At 40.3% G+C, this 16,462-nt stretch overlaps 1 protein-coding gene across 2 annotated transcripts in view; it reads right to left on the minus strand.

Moving 5' to 3' along the window:
• The window catches only part of wwp2 (WW domain containing E3 ubiquitin protein ligase 2), a 125,982-nt gene that overhangs the window by 38,195 nt on the left and 71,325 nt on the right, over window positions 1-16,462 (minus strand). For both annotated transcript variants that reach the window (XM_088938633.1, XM_088938632.1), the window contains exons 11-12: window positions 10,089-10,143; window positions 2,467-2,548 (exon numbers count right to left, since the gene is read on the minus strand). In XM_088938633.1, coding sequence (XP_088794759.1) covers window positions 2,467-2,548; window positions 10,089-10,143 — 137 coding nt within the window. The remainder of the gene's footprint in view (window positions 1-2,466; window positions 2,549-10,088; window positions 10,144-16,462) is intronic.

Genomic DNA, 16,462 nt, shown 5'->3' on the forward strand with positions numbered 1-16,462 from the left:
CGACCAAACAAAACACAGCATGTTCTGCAAACTCTGCAACGATTCAGTTACTCGGAATTAGACTGAGAAGCCATGGTTATTAAAATGCACAGGCTATAGCTCATGTGCTGCTAAAAAAGTGACATTCACATGTTTGTGCACAGATGTGCTTTCAGACGTCTGAAGTTTAATGTTGACATTCAAGATGTCAGCATACATCCATGCACCAGGGCTCGGTCCCTGTGACTACTTCAGTGTGGTGTCATCTATAGGCTTTACTGCTGCACACCAATTAATTGTCCAGTGCAGAAAACAATGGTTTCAACTGATATTTGCCTTCAAAATGAGGAAAAAAAAGGTATCCTGGTTCTGGATACTTTTTAAAAATGAACATATTACATTTCAGCTGGCGGTGAATATAAGAACACAAAGATAAAACAATGACGGGGGAGAAGTGTGTTTGAGCTTAACTGTAAACTAGGCCTTAACTCGTAACTGACCTGATTTCTATGACTTTAATTAAACTGGATAAGCTCACTATAGGATACTGGAGCGACATTTGATTAAAAATACTCTTGCATTTAAGTTAAAATTATTTAGTAGATGCACTTATCCAAATGGGGACTGTACATCAACAAATGCTGCTGGAGTCATTTTCAACAGGAGCTCCGCTTAAGGTCTTGTCCACGGGACAGAACCCCAAGTAGCTCAGTGACATGGTTAGTCTACATTGCCAGGGTGTCACGGAATCCGATTTGTGAGTTTCGGTGATCTGTGCTGTTTGAAAAAGCTGCAGTACTGTTTGTTTTAAGACTCCAGGCAAAGCCACTTTCTTTTAATCCTATAGAGAGATGGGAATCTGCAACTCATGGCATGGCATCTGGTATGGAATTACAATGAAATTGGAGTGTCATTTTTACCACAGTTAACACTGACTTGAAGCCGATTTTCACACGGAGGAATGGGTGAAAGTAACGTACGAGAGTCACAAAGTGCCGGCTGCTCTAATGCTTTTCTGCACAGCCCCATGTTCCATGCTGGAGTGGCAAACGGATCAGACTACCCTGGCTTATTCAGCTACACCTCATACACTCTAATGGAAAGCAGTCAATGCAGAATAGAGTTAGTTTAGAAGCTTGAAGGCACTCATCCATACCGCCAATTTAACAAATGCAAAGCTCTTACCAACGAGCAGCACTTAAATTGAACCCCACTGAACAAGAAAAACTTTCCTCTGGCTTTGAGTTTCAAAGATACATGAAAGTTATTAGCAAACCCATCTTGAAAAGTCCTTTTTGTTGTGTATTTTTACAATTACCAAGTTGCTCACTTGATTGGGAACACAGATGGAGATAACTGGGGGATCTACTGCACTGGAAATTACTATTACTTAAGCTGCCTCAGATTGGCTATCATAAAAAACTTTGTTCTGACCAACTGTCACAGGCCCAAAGTTGGCTGTTGGCAGCCACTGTCTATTCTTGGTTTCTCTGCGATGACCAATGTCATCGTCAGTTCACCAGTACAATTGTCCCTGTTGCAGGATACCACTGCCAGATCTCGTCCTTTGCCAGATTCTGGCAGGCTGTTTGGTCACTGTGAAGCCCCAACAGCACGACAAGGTTAACCTCGCATGCTTCTTGGTTTTTTTTTACATGCTGTCTCCAGTGCCAGATCCATACAGAGAGGCAGGCCTGGATAAACTGGCGCAGCAGGAGCTTTTACAGAAAACGAAAAAAAGTGAAATGATAGTCCTTTTTCAAGCTGGGGGACATTCGGATACATTCTGCTCAGCTGCACAATTCCTCATCCCTTGAAAGCAGGACAGGAGGGCTTGGTCAAATCACAGAGTCCCCCTTAGAGCCCTGTGCCCCATTACCATGTAACAACATAAGAAATGCCATCGTCTCAGCTTAAAGGCAGCGCTTGGAAAGCTCACAAAGCATGCACATGTATATGAGCACATTCATCTCTGTCAAGAGAGGCAGCCAGAAGTGTTGCAGCAAAGATATACATTTCTATCAAACGACGGGTAGCTTTAAATATAAATATGCATCTACTTATCACTTGTCAGACAACTCAGCATGGAATGGAAGAATCTGACCTACCACACACTGACAGACTCTAGTCCTTAACTCAGAACAGTCAGCCTCCCAAACATATTGGAAAATAATGAAGATGACATCATTAGTGAACGTGCACTGTGCTAAAAATATAAAAGATAATGTATTTATGAACTGAAATGTTTATTTAAACTGTCTGTAAGTTCTCATTAGTCTTTTTCCATTTGTTCCAAATGAAATAGCTGTCTGCACAGAAACACTTTTTCTTTTTCTATTTCCTTCTTTTTTTATTTCCTGACACCCCTCTGGATTCCACGGTCGAGTTCTTCCTGAATTGTTCCAGTACTGCATCGGGAGCTCAGCACAGAGCAAGCGGAGAGACGGGCAAACGGAAACGGAGACACAGGAGGATGGGGAGACTCACCCTTGGGTCCGGGGGTCTTCCCACTGAGTGGTGCGGGTGTTGTGGTTGACAAAGTATACCCGGCCATTGTCCTGTCGCTTTTCTGCAAGGGAGAAGAGACAGCAGGCCAGCATTTAGCACTACAGCGGTACAGTCCTGCAGTCTTCAAATTCACCGCGGTTCAAGCTGAACTGGTGCTGGTGCTGGAGACTCTGTTGAGAAGGTGATGAATTCTACATACGCAAAACTGGAAACAAAAAGCTGGAACCACAATTAAATGAGCCAAGTTGCACAGCTAGAGGAGAATTCTGACATCACAGTGCACAGCTTTCCTCCTGCCTGAACATCAGGAATGTGCACAAAGCCAAGCCTCCAGATAAGGATGGATTTATGCCTGCTCCCACTTGGGCTCGGCGTTTTATCCGTTATCTGTGAAGGGCTAACTTTTTGTCAAACGTGTCAGTCTCATACTGAACGTAGGGAAGCAGGGACAGTGAGGTGAGAGGAAGGGGGGCATCTGGCCGATGTACATTTGGTATTTCTAGTTCCAAATGTTTTTTGTGTGTTTTTTCTGCTTGTTGGTTAACTTAAAAAAAATAAGCGTAAAAATAATATCCAGCTGAAGAGGAACTGGGGGAGGCAGAATGTTCTGAAGCCAATGAGTAAAGTATAAAAGCTATTCATTCACTTATGAAGGTCTTTCAGGAAGCTAGGTTTTCTGGAATACCGCGCAACCAAATTACCCAGGAAGCTTACAAAAGCATCCAGAACACAAATTGTGGTTTCCCTGCTAAAATTTTTTTTGAAAAAAACAGAAAATGTGAAGCTACCAATAAAAGCAATTCACTTCAGTTGCTGGGGTGAAACTGTCTAATCTATTCTCTACGTCTCAGGGTAGTTGCACCTGATTTTTAAGACGCTGTAAATTAAGTCATGATGTTGGAAACACCCTCATTATGAGCACTGCAGACATCAACACAGTGCTGTCTCGCACAAGTAGCAAAATCCATATTAAAGCCTGTATTTTTAACATTAAAAGCAGTAAGCTTTGCAATGCGTTCGCAAACACCTCTGTCATACATTGCTGGGTGTTCTTGTTACATCATTTTTGCATGCTCTCCTTGATCTGCTTTCATGGGCCATTTGTTGACCAGAATAAGTTCTTTGACTGTTCATTTGGCCAGGCTAGCAGAAAAAACATTTTACAATTTTTCTCTCTCAGAAAACTTTTGTGGAAGGAGTGAGCACTGACCATACTGTATAAAGGTACAGCAATAAAATGGCCTCAAAGAAGCAATACGCTTAACTGTAAAGAAGAAAAAACACATGCGAGGATAAGTGAGTTGAGAATAGGTGTACTGCCAGGATCCTGATAAAGGCAGCCATGGGAGAAAGGATAATGGATTAAAGGAAATCTTGGAAGAATCTGATACTGACAACTAGGAGATAAAAACATACCGTAAGTGGATACACTCTGTTCTAGCATATGCATGAAGTACATACTACTGTAATTATCTCATTGTGTGATCATGTAATTCTTCTGAATAAAAGGTGTAACCCTGTACACATCACTATAATGTCAGGGGCAAGTCTCTGTTTTTTTATTATTCATCCCAAGTTGTCCACAGAGTAAAAATAATCTTTTCCTATTTTTACTGCGTCTTGTTTTTTTTTTCCCCATGAACAGCATTTTAGGCAGCACAGACCTTGAAAAACCAAAATAAAAGATAGTTGTACACACAGATATAGCCTACTATTCTATTTTCTGAGATTTTAGAGTATTATTTACAAGTTTTAACCAACTGAGACACATGGATCACCTGGAAGTGTTTTTGAATACCATGTGATTGTACTTTTGCCCATTATCATACACGTATATGAAAATAAATTCATAAGTACAATACATAAAGCAGAGATTACAATAGAGAATTGAATACTACTTTAACTATTATTATAATTACTTAAAACTGCTAAAGGGTCTTTTTCGGTGTTTTGTTGCTGTCTACACAACAGAATCTCTGTGCCAGGAAAAATTCAGTATTCGGAACCACAGAAACCAGTCTGATTTCCTTCAAAATTAATTCCAGTCTTTGTAAAGCACAATCCTGACGTTCACTGTTTACATCATGACAAAGAACCAATTTAACAAAAAGAAATCCTGCCTTCATGCAGGGCAAGCAGAAAAGAAACACTTAGACAAAGCAAAATCACTAAGTGAGTTAACGAGGCGCAGTGTTCAGCTGATATCACCGTGAAGAACAACCAGGGTAAGTATACTCTTCAGTGATCTGTACATATGAACAAAGAACAAATGTTTAAATTGTAAGGCTTATTCAACACTCATCTACTCAAGGAGACATCTGGAACATATTAATACAGTATTTACTAATTAAATTATTAATTAATTATAAATATATTGTGACACTTATGCAGGCACCCATAAAAGCCTCATTCCCCAACTTATTATACTGATTTGAGATGGGGTGCCAGTATTTATGTTTGCAACTTTATTGATGTTTTTGGTGCTGCAGACAATTTATTTGCACCCTGAAGGTTAACTGGAACTATAGCTGATAAGCATAAGCATTCAGCTATCAAATCTACAGAGAATTCAAAGAATCTGCAGCATAATGAATCCTGCGAACTGCAGACTCCCATAGAGCTATGAAGAACATCACACCCGCTAGGCTTCCTTTTTTCAAAAATAATGGTAAAGGGCAATGAACCTGCCAGGCCATTTAACACAATTGATTTTACTTCCAACCTCTAAAATCAAATAAAGAAAATCATATTAAAGAAACATATGCACCTCGAATAAACAGTTCACAGAGCTTCAGAAATGCCTACCGGGGACAACACTCGTCTTGCACTATTATGTTTAAAAGAAAGTCAATTTGACTACTGCAATTTAACATGGTTAACAAAACGTTTAAATTGTTCATAAAGAAAACAATGCACTTAGATGTTGCAAGACACTATTAAATATTATAAATTTAAATATAAAATATGTATATAAATATAAATAGATTTATATATATAAATAGATATACATATTATTTATCTATATTAATATTAATGATTGTCATACATTTTTTGGTCTGTTAACACTGGTGATAATTCCATCAACACGCATATGTAACTATCATTATGTCATCTTCTGACACCTATCATGAACAAGATCAGGAAAAAAAATAGCAAACAGCAATAAGTACTACATCAGCTAATTTAACAGACCACTCCAAAGTCATAAACACATTACAACAATTCCTGATTCTTGCAAATGGATGTGTTCCCTTACACAGTAAGAGTCTTTTCTGTGCCTTAGAGATCGGTTTCTTGAATGTATCATACCCTGGTCAGAGTACTGAAGTAATTTATCTAACCTCAAGACCCTTACAACAGCTGTGCAAATGGTTTCAAATCACCTTTGGACAAAACAAGGCTACATTATATCAACATGAAGCTCTTGGTTGAAAAATCTGACTTTTCTTTGCCACAGATGCTTCGTCAGACATGCTGGACTCATTAGGAAACCCACAGTCTATGAACAGTAGCTCTCAGATTGCAAGCCGAAATTGCCTGGCTGCTGGAAGGGGATTATTATGAAGCCATCCCCTCTTTTGAACACAAAAATAGTACCACCCCCCCCCCCCCCCCAGCATGAAAAAAAAAACTAAAAAAATTAAAGAGAAACAAAATGTCATCCTGATCCATTACTGGAACTTTGCTTTGTAATACCACAATCTTATTGGAAGTTAATGGAGCCCAGAAGAGGCCAGGGGGCTGGGGGCTGCTGTTTGACAGACTGGGAAATCACGCGGTGGGATCTGAACTGCCTGCCTCCGAGAGGAAGATGGTGCACAAGCAGGAGCCCCAAGCCTGCACAGGGCTACGACTTCATGTGATCGATGAGCTTCACTTCTGTGAGAGCTTCAGGTGCGTGGAGTGCATCAGCTGACAGTGCTTACTGAATGGAGACGCTGTTTTTCACTAATCCACTTAACAGCAGCCCGTCTGTTACAAGCCGCAGTGCAAATGATGTCTGCAAGGTGATGCCACTTAAATGAGTTTGTAGAGCTTTCCAGTGGAGAGGATGAACAGCATCATTTTGCAAGGCGATACAATTGAAATGGTGTTTTTGGCTGTGAAATTGTTCTTTAAAGATTTTTAATCAGCTAAACAACACCTTTCACTCTACACTCCTCAGCCAGACTCATAATTCCATTTTTTTTGTAATAGTTCATTAGACTGCACTAGTTATATTTCTTTGTATTGTTTAATTATGACTTGTACGCTTGTTTTCCTGTTTTGTTAAGTTTATACCCTTAAGTAATATGAAAAGTAACTATTTTATGTTTCCTTTTGATTACATTTTTTCTGAAGTGTTTTGCAATTTGTTTCACGAATGTGTTAAAAATAAAAATATGCATTTATAGCAGTATTTAATATAGGAACAAGTAATAGGTTTATTCCATGCGGAAAAGAGAAGAAAGAAAACAACGTTTCGGCTGTGGAGCCTTCTTCGGGTGTTGACCTGAGGAGGTCACTGTGGAGTGGACAGATAATTCTGCAACATGTTCCCTGGTCAGCCTGCCTAGCAGGTAATCCATCCACAAGGGGATTTCTTCATTTTAAAATTTAGTGCAACACTTGAATCCAAGCATGCCATTATTGGTACTGGAGGAATGAACATAAACGTTTAGCTTAAACTGTCAACCCTCGGTTTGACGGACTTTGCTTTAACATACTTTGGATTTCACGGACAAAAGGTAAAACGCACAAATAAAACAAGGTAAAAATAAATACCACTTTGTATTAAAATTCAGGAATATCAAAGGTGTCCTATAATAGTAGGCCCATTGCTTACAATTCACTCTTTTCACTCTATTTACAATTCAAGAAACTAAGAGCATGTATAGTATATTAAGGACAAAAAAAAAGCACAGAAACAAATTCTATTGACTGTGTTGACTGCAACTGTTAAAAAACGAATTCAGAAGATCCAGAATGTATATACTGTAGTGTATTGATATATTTTTCTCATACAGTAGTGTTTCTTGGCTGAAAAATGTAGATGGTTATTTAATGGAAATTCATCAACAGACACCCCTTATCCCCTATCAGCCTGTTTAACTGAGGGTTTTCTGTATACACCTTATTTGAATGAGTAAACTACTTTAGATTAGGTTTGTGACAAATATAATTGCCGGAAAGAAACAAGTTTTGCATTCAGTGATTCAAGTCCTGAGCTTCCAAACTGCGCAATTCAGCTTCAGGAGCATCGCCCTGCTCGGAGCCTAGAAAAAAAATCTCCATATAGGTTTAACCCAGCTCAGTTTTCAAACAGGAAAGTGGAGGGATTCCCATCCTGGAGTTATTTCAAAGACACAGGACAGTTCTTGAAAGCGCGCCTAGGTCCTAGCATGGAGCTCCTGGATCTGACGCACCGCGCGGTGGCCCAGAGCACTGCTGAACTACGGCTAAATAACAGCAAACCAAAGAGAACAACGGGTCCTGGTCAACTGCAAACAGAAAAACCTGAAGACGCATTAGCTGGAAAACAAATACATTCCTTCTACTTTCTACACTAATTCACTCTCTCCTTTTAAATCAAAGTTCTCTCGCTATTTCTGCTTTTTCCCATGCTTTAATAGCAGACATATTTCAAGCTTCTTGTAATATATTCACAGAATACTGGGAACAGCTCTTGCTCTGAAGCACACAAAAACTCTGAATATCTCCATTTCGATTGCAAAGATGTTTCCAAATATACTCGCTCTTCCACGCATTGCATAAAATTGCGTATATTTACACCTGCACCCTTCAAATGGTGCCAGTTTTGCCTTAAAAAAAGGTTTGATTTGAAATGAACGCACCCTTATCAGCAAATGGGTCATGCTTCGGATAGCCCGGAGAGCAATTAATCAGCAGCCTTTTGCTCTTTGCTGTGGGTAGAACATGTGCTAAAATCCAAAGCCTAGTGCACACCTGCACAACAGCTGTAAGCACTAACCGTGCGGCACAAAGTCACAACACCCCTGCCCTGTCTGGCACCCCAAAACACTGCTGCTTTCTTTAAAGAACAATGTCTAAGTAAGGACACTAGGAGGCAGTAGTGTTGACTCAATTTCCGCCAAAAGAGCCATCTTCCGTATTTGCCCGAAAAACAAATTAAATACTAGAATGGACTGTACGCCATTCGAAAAAGCAAGCGTGCAAAAGGAAAGCTCAAAAACACGTAATTAAGAAATTCATGTACTTTTTCAGATGTCTGATTTTAGAGTCAGAAAAGGGCCAGGAAGGAAGAGCAAAAAAACAGGAGTCACTTGGATGCCAAGAGCGGTCAAGAAATGAGTCTCCCGAAATGTCTACTTCTGCCCACTGAGCACAACACAGTGCATCTTTTACTGCAACTCCACCTGCCCCCCCCCAGTGGTATTGCTTGTGTGGAGTATTTTATCTTGTGAAAAGAAATGGATGTATGCTCCTTGTAGTCCTTAAGCCACGTCAAAACCTTTCCGAGGATAAAATATTCCCTGCCGGTCAAAGCCGTCTCTCCAGCTCATAAGAATTTGAGGTCCCCAAATGATCTGCAGATCTGAGGAAGCCACTACCTGCCTCATAACCTGCTTAATGCTGTGGTATTAATCTAAATGTCCTGGAAACAAGAGTTTACAAGCAGGAAAAGGAATATACGGTTTTCATACTGAGTGGCAGAACTGCATTCAATTTTTCAGACATCATTTATAGTATCTGCATTGGATTAATGAGACATTTAACATAGAAAATGCTTGTTAATATTGGGGGCGACTGTCCATTTTAATTATTTCTTAGGAAAAGATAAAAGAAGGTTATGCGAGAGCGCCTGTCAGTCTGAATGACTAATAATTAGCCCAATTTTCCACCGCAGTGTGATGCTGTCTCAGATTAAACCGCATCCAGATCACAGTGAAAAAACAAAGCTGAGCCATTCAGAGGATAATCAGGAACCTGACGTGCACATGGAGATGCCGAAGACTTTTCTTTTCCAAATACAGAAACTAATCCCCACTAATTCCTTAATATTTTTAAAAATTAGAATCTTTTCTAAAACGACATTCACTTGCACAGTACTGGCTATATTCATAGGTAGAGGAGATGGTGATAAAAAGGAAGGAACTCAATTTTAAGTTACTTAAACTCTGTTTCTCTACTTTTGCATATCGGAGCTGATCACCTGAACATGCAAACAAAAAAGTGTTTTGAATTGCAACACTCATTTCCTCAGAATGAATTTCCTTTCTCCAGTCAAGGAGCAGTTGAAACGGTCTGTGGGAGATGTATACGACTTACAGGAAAGAAGGCAACCAATCACCTGGGAGCCTTAGAACCATGAACACCGTGATAAAACCGCATGAAAGGCAGCTTTTGATAAGAAACCAAACTTGGACAAGCCCTAGGTTACTGTCGATAAGAAATACTGCTCAGTCAAGCCAATTATACTGGCAATTCATGTTGAAGGTTTCACATAGAAACGGCACCAGGAGTACGGTTGTGAATTTGATGCAGACAGTGTGCAGCCCGCTTGCCCACTGAGGCTCAGCAAGGCTACTTGGCGCTCAAGGGGAGCAGGTTCTTTCAGCAGCGGAGAAAGGTGTACTCACCCCAGCCTGAAGGTAGCGGCCCCAGTGGATCATTGTCTGTAGGAACACCAGAGGACTAGGAGAGAGAAAGAGAGAGAGAGAGAAATATAGATCCAGTTATAAACTTTTTTTTTCTCTCTACAACTTGCAATTCGCCTCTTTTCTTCTCCTCTTTTCGGTCAGTAATTGTGAAAAAAGCGGCGGAGCTCAAGAAAATTCTTTCAGCCGTGTGGCCTCTGGGATGCTTGTACGTTCCTTAAAGTTCTCGCACCACCATAAGAAAAAGAACAAAAAAAAAGGCAAGACAGGGGAGTAGAAAATAAAAGGTAAAGTAGTTTTTCCCCCTCCAAAAAAACAAGGAATCCCAGAGTTAGGTACCTATGCGTCTGCACACCGACAGTTGGCTCAGGCAAATGCTATTACACCAGAGCGACGTCTCCTACTCCTTCCAAAAACTACACATTACATTTAAAAAAAAGACGGCCCATTCCAATGAAATCATTCCCTCTACTACAAGGCACGCCCAAACTTCCTGACTACAAACTGCCCCCCCCCCCCCCACTCGTCTTTCCTCCCTCCCCAACTCGTAAAAACCCTCCTCTTTCTAAATGTGCTGTTAAAGTAAGCAGTAGCCCGCTATGTAAATTCAAACTGAGGGAACATTCATGCCCGGTCCCAGACAGACACCCCCCCCCAAACCCTCCTCCCATGAATGTTTTTATTCATCCTGACAAAAGCACCTTTATTCACACAGGCATGGGAGGAAAAAAAACTGAACCCTGCCTTTACCCAGCCTGAACTAGAGAAAGTCAACGTTTGTAAGAGAGAAAAAATAAAAGATTTTTTTTTCTGAGTTTCTTCTTTTTTGGGTGGGGGGTGGAGGGGTCGGTGTGCGCGACCACCTTCATGAGTAACTGGCACTTTTACAGTCAACTCCTGTATAGGAGGGCTTTATAAAACTAGAAGCCTGTCTGCAAACAAGAGTCTCAATGCCGATTCTGGTCACTCTACAATCCCTCTCACCTTTATGTTCTCCTGCTCTGTTTTTCGCAGTGAATTCTCCCGACTGCCAACAGCCCCATCCTGCCCAGGGACTCAGTCTGGTTTACAGGCCCGTACAGGGCTAATGTGAACACACTACAAGGCTGGCAACTGTTTTCAGGACAGCCTTACTGTATCTGGGAAGTCGATCACTATGCGCATTTGTGATAAGTACAGTATTACTGAAATCTGAACAACCTGGAGATGTTTTTGGCCCGTCTCTGACTCGGCGATGACCTGCGCACCCGATACGTGCTGGCTTTGATAAATAAACCTCCGACACATGTCAAACGTCTGCAAGAGGCCACATCTTGTAGCCACTGAGCCCATCTCAAGTGCTGGGGGGGGGAGGAAGAAGCCGAACAGAGTTGAACTGCCTTACTTATCCCATAAACAGACAGGCAGCGTTGTGGAGTAGTGGTTAGGGCTCCGGATTTGTCATGGAGAGGCTGCGGGTTCCGAAGTCTAGGTGGGGTACTGGTGGTTTACCATTGAGCAAGGTACTCTACTCAGATTGCTCCAATAAAAATTCCTTGGTGTATAAATGGGTACATAATTAAGTCATATTAAATAAAAATATTAGCCAAACAAATTCTTATTGATGATGATAAAAGATAAAAGAGCCCACATATCGAACACTGTCAAACAAACAAACTTGAATTTTAGCCACCTTTACAGGTTAGGGCACTTTCAGGGAACTTCCCCAAGAAAAAAGGGTCCGAAGCCTGATGACATTTAAGCTGAACTAAATGTTTTACTCCCTCAAGAGCAGACCATCACAGCGCAGGATGGGTGAGGCATGGTGTGGAGAATATGACATCACGCCGCACGCGTTTCGCAACTCTTGGAGCCGAGACTTTCGCCAACATGCATTATAGCAGCGTGCAAACCCAGGAAAACACCGCTGTCGCTTCTGCAGTTTTCATTTGATTATCATTAAAAAATAGGAAAATTACGGTCTGTCAAACCGCACTGATGCAGTTCACATGTGATGATGCCACAGTTCATTTTGCAGCAGGAGAACTGCTAAACTAAACTGCTAAAGTGCTAAACTGAAAACGGACACCACAGATTTTAAGCGCACACACACACACACACACCATGCCATATTGATGTCAAATATTACCTTATGTATTAATGAAATCTTGCGACAGATTTATTTTTGTATATTTACAATGTATATTTTTACAGTATAAACATTTCAGAGGTTTTCAGTTTTATGAGAAATTTATGGATCTCTGTAGCATATAAATTAGTAAATAGATAAATGATATAGATATTAGAATGGAATTAAACATTATTGTTTGAGCTTTAATATTTATGTTGAGTTTAATTTATATATGCAGATATACATATTCAAAGCCCACTTTATTCAGATTACCCCTACAAACCTGGCTAAATAGTCCAGTTATCCCCACAGGCGTTTCCCTGCTTAGCACAAGACCAAGCTACCAGTTAGCTGCTGTGCTTAGTATTGTGTCCCTCACACGCCTGACCTGGCTTCCCTCTGTGAACACACTGTAGACAAAATGCCCATCTGATTCCGTCACTCTGTGTTTCACCAGTGTTTCATCACACAAGGGCCAATGAAACATCCGCTGTCAGGCAGCTAGCATGGCTTTCCTTTTGAGCGTAACCAACAAGCTTTGAAAAAGCGTTGTTCAAATGATCAAACAGCAGGAAAGCTCGCCTCACTAAAGTAAACTCCTCCATGTGTTTTCTGTAACTAAAAAAGGTAAAAAAAAGCACAGTTAGGAAATGTGCATGACATCACCCCCCCCCCCTTTTGGTACTGTAGCCACACTGCTGGTGCTGGACAGGGAGTGAGAGAGCCTGGGGTGACTTGGGCAGACAGACGTGCTGATTACAGACTGCACAATACTGTCAGACCGCGAGGGCTAGAGCAAGCCATAATTACAAATCACTCAGCGCACAGAGCGGTCTGGGCTGATAAAATCCTTCAGGGCAAACCAACATAAATACAGGCAAATGGATTCAGGGCGAGAGCGAGCTGGCACATCCAAGACTAACAAAAAATGATGTCACAGCGCACAGTCTTAAGTTGGACAAGGACTGTCAAGGGACAAGTTTAGCTGGGGTACTGAAGCACAGTGTAACCGATTCAGCAGTTTTTGAATAAGCTTGCCCATGCCTCTTATGCAGAAAAGCTCCCTTCATTTACTTCTGGAAGGGAAACAAGGCTTGAGGAAAATGACTCATTAGGCACGCAGGAATCATTAAGTGAATGGAGGTTTAATTGCCCCGAGTTACATGAAAGGGCAATGATGAATTCTATACCAACCACTAAAAAAAGTTTGATGGGCTTATTTTGGGCTTGTCCTCTGCATTTTCGACCATTGTTTTGTGTTTATGTCTGTTCAGTTTTGCGTTTCAGTTGTGCCATATATAGGGTATATATTACAGCACACCCTCAACAAGGTGCATACATAACTTGCTTCAACTCTTGTACTAAGCAAAACTGGCAACTGGAATGATTCTCATTTTATAGCAGGACAGTCATTAACACTTTTTAGAGAAACAGTATTTGATTTGAAATTTCTCAATTTTAGGAAAGAGCATGACCCTTTTCCCTAGTAGGACTAAAGAAACAGACATTTAAACAAAACATGCTATCAATTCCAGTACTCATTTCAACAAGTTTTTTGTATACTGAAGGCTGAACTGACTTACATGAAACTATTTGGAACAGAATGCCTTGATACAAAACAATAAGTGCAATTCAGAGCTGCCTGTTCTCAACACATGCAGCAAAAGCCTTTTTTTCAGCTTACTACAACTGCTAAGTCCAGCAAGAAAAAAAAAATGAAACAGCAACTTACATACTTTGAATATTTACTCCATTAGAAATAAGCATTACATCAAGAGAAGGCTGTCCTGTATCCATCCACATGGACACTTACAGATTTCAATGATAGGAAAGCCATGTTAAAACCTAATGGGCTCTAAAGTGCATATATCTGTTTAAGGCATTAAATTGTTTTATTAATAGATTCTTCTCCCAAGTGTCAGATCCTAGGGGTTATAAAAATGTGCTCTGTTCTTTTTCAGTTCCCTTAAGAAATGCAGAAGTCAAGTGTGACATTTTTCTGCAGCTACTGGTAGCGTGATCATAGCACTTCCACTCAGCAGAGAGAGATTTTGCTGCACCAAGGTCTCAGACCAGCTGCCTGCCCTAAAACCAGCCTCACCCACACCAGGGAAAAACAAGGCTTTTTAAAATGCAAAACACAGGGCTCAACTCGATTCTTTTTGCTCCCGGTGAGATTGGGTGGACGACGTCCAGGAATTACAATGCTTGGAGTTAGTCAAAGATCTTGGCAAAAATGCTCACACTTAATAGAGATTTGTACCAGGAACAACCCACTGAGGGATGAATGGATAACTCCAAACTTTGTGGGTGCTGATTTTATTAATAAAGTGGAGCTCTGTATGTTGAGCAATATCATTCCAACAGTAATTCCAACCAGCTAGCGCTCACTGCACAGTCACACAGAGATGATGGAAGCGGGGATTTGGGTGACACGTTCCATAGTGGAGTGAAAAATGCAACTGCACGAGTTCTTGACGGGGAAGTCCGGAGAAAACAGGGAAGAAAAGGATCCTATAAAATCTCCTATATGAGTGGGAAGTACTCTGTGAAGACTATAAATTCCATGGTTTCCCTGTTATGTATCTTATAATTAAACTGCTGATTTAGTTAACTGTATGCCAAGAACAGTGATAGAGATGGCTTAGAATGACAATCAATGTTTAACCTTCTGTGCTAATTTGTACCAACATGAAGTTATGTGTGATCAAAGTGATTTTGGAAAGTCCCTTCTCCTTCTCATACAGAGATGCTGAAAAATATTTTTAGACAGCTTCATCATATAATCCAATAATTGAAGACAATTTTGAAGTTACTCTTTAATGGAAAGAAGCCAACATACAAGTTAAGTTCACTAAACTGCTCATTGTAGCTTCACCACATTACAATGTTTTTCCTAAAATAGTTGTCATAGTGACTAAAATGCACCTAAACTGCTTTCATTTTCAGTTGAAAGTTAACCATACTTTAACAAGCAGCTAATTAATAACTCTAATTTATAATAAATTGCAGTCAGTGCCAGTGACTCATCCACTGAAATCAGAAACACAAATCAACTGTCCACACAACAGAACTTTAGTGTTGCCCGCTTAGCTTCCTTACACAGTAATTAATCAACAACTCTCACCATAGCCAAGACTGAGGAGCGATTACTCACTAACAAGTTACTGTAACTGCGATTTCTAAATCGCACAACTTTTTTACTTTTGTGACACAAAGCAATGGACTTCACGTTTGTTTTGGGTGTTTAAACAATTCAAATGAAATCAACTTCACTTGCAAGTCTAGTATCCTTATAAATTTCTAATTCACTTAGAACAAAACCACAGATATGCATGTAGCTTCCTTAGGCCAGCTGCAGGTCTTTAATGAACTACAGTAGCTATATCACACAAATTTTAATGTATTGTTTACGTTCCGTATAATAGCATACAGTACGTTATATGCTTCAATTTACTGACGGTTAGAGGAATGATGACATAAGTAAGTGTTTGAGGGTCTACTTGAATTACAGTGTTAAATATTACTACAACCAGGACCATAACATATGAATACATTCAGAAAAAGAAGATGGGTGTAACACTTAATATACCTTTGTTTAGTTAAACAGACGCTGAATTTTCAGACGCACTTTGGCGTTTTCCAAGATTTTGCAATGGGAAAACCTAAAACAAATGGTTCTGAAAGCCCATCACACCACAGAGTCGCTCTGGACTCTGTCAGCGATGCCAGTAATTAAGGGTGCACCCTTCAGCTGCACTTCCCAGATGGGTGTTAAAATAAGCCTTCAAAGTAATACACTGATCACGCAGTGGCCATCTGCAAAGATGTAGCAACAGGGTGGCTGATTAAGTTATATACATTAGTAAGGTACTGCTAAGGTCTAACCGCAACCCTGCATAAGAAATATTTAAGCCCAAAGCCGTAAAGAAAGGATACTGTTCTCTGCTGTAATGTTCCAGCTCTGCTGCTGCGTTTCCTATGGGTCTGTGGCACAATAAAGGAGGGGATGACGAAAGAGCACATTTTTGACAGGCACCATGCTGACATTTCTCCTGTGTTTCCACATTCTAAGAGAAGAATATGCAAGTGATATGACTTTGCAAAGGAAAATAAAAAGAAAATGTTAAATAAACAATGGTCTATGAACTTAAGGAGATTAAAAAAAAGGTTATGAAGGAGCCATTCAGTCCATCTACATCATTGGGCCTACAAAGGAAATCTGTAAAATGTCTGAAGACATTAA

The sequence above is a fragment of the Atractosteus spatula genome, chromosome 21, assembly GCF_055471065.1.
Source record: "Atractosteus spatula isolate fAtrSpa1 chromosome 21, fAtrSpa1.hap1, whole genome shotgun sequence".
NCBI lineage: Eukaryota > Metazoa > Chordata > Actinopteri > Semionotiformes > Lepisosteidae > Atractosteus > Atractosteus spatula.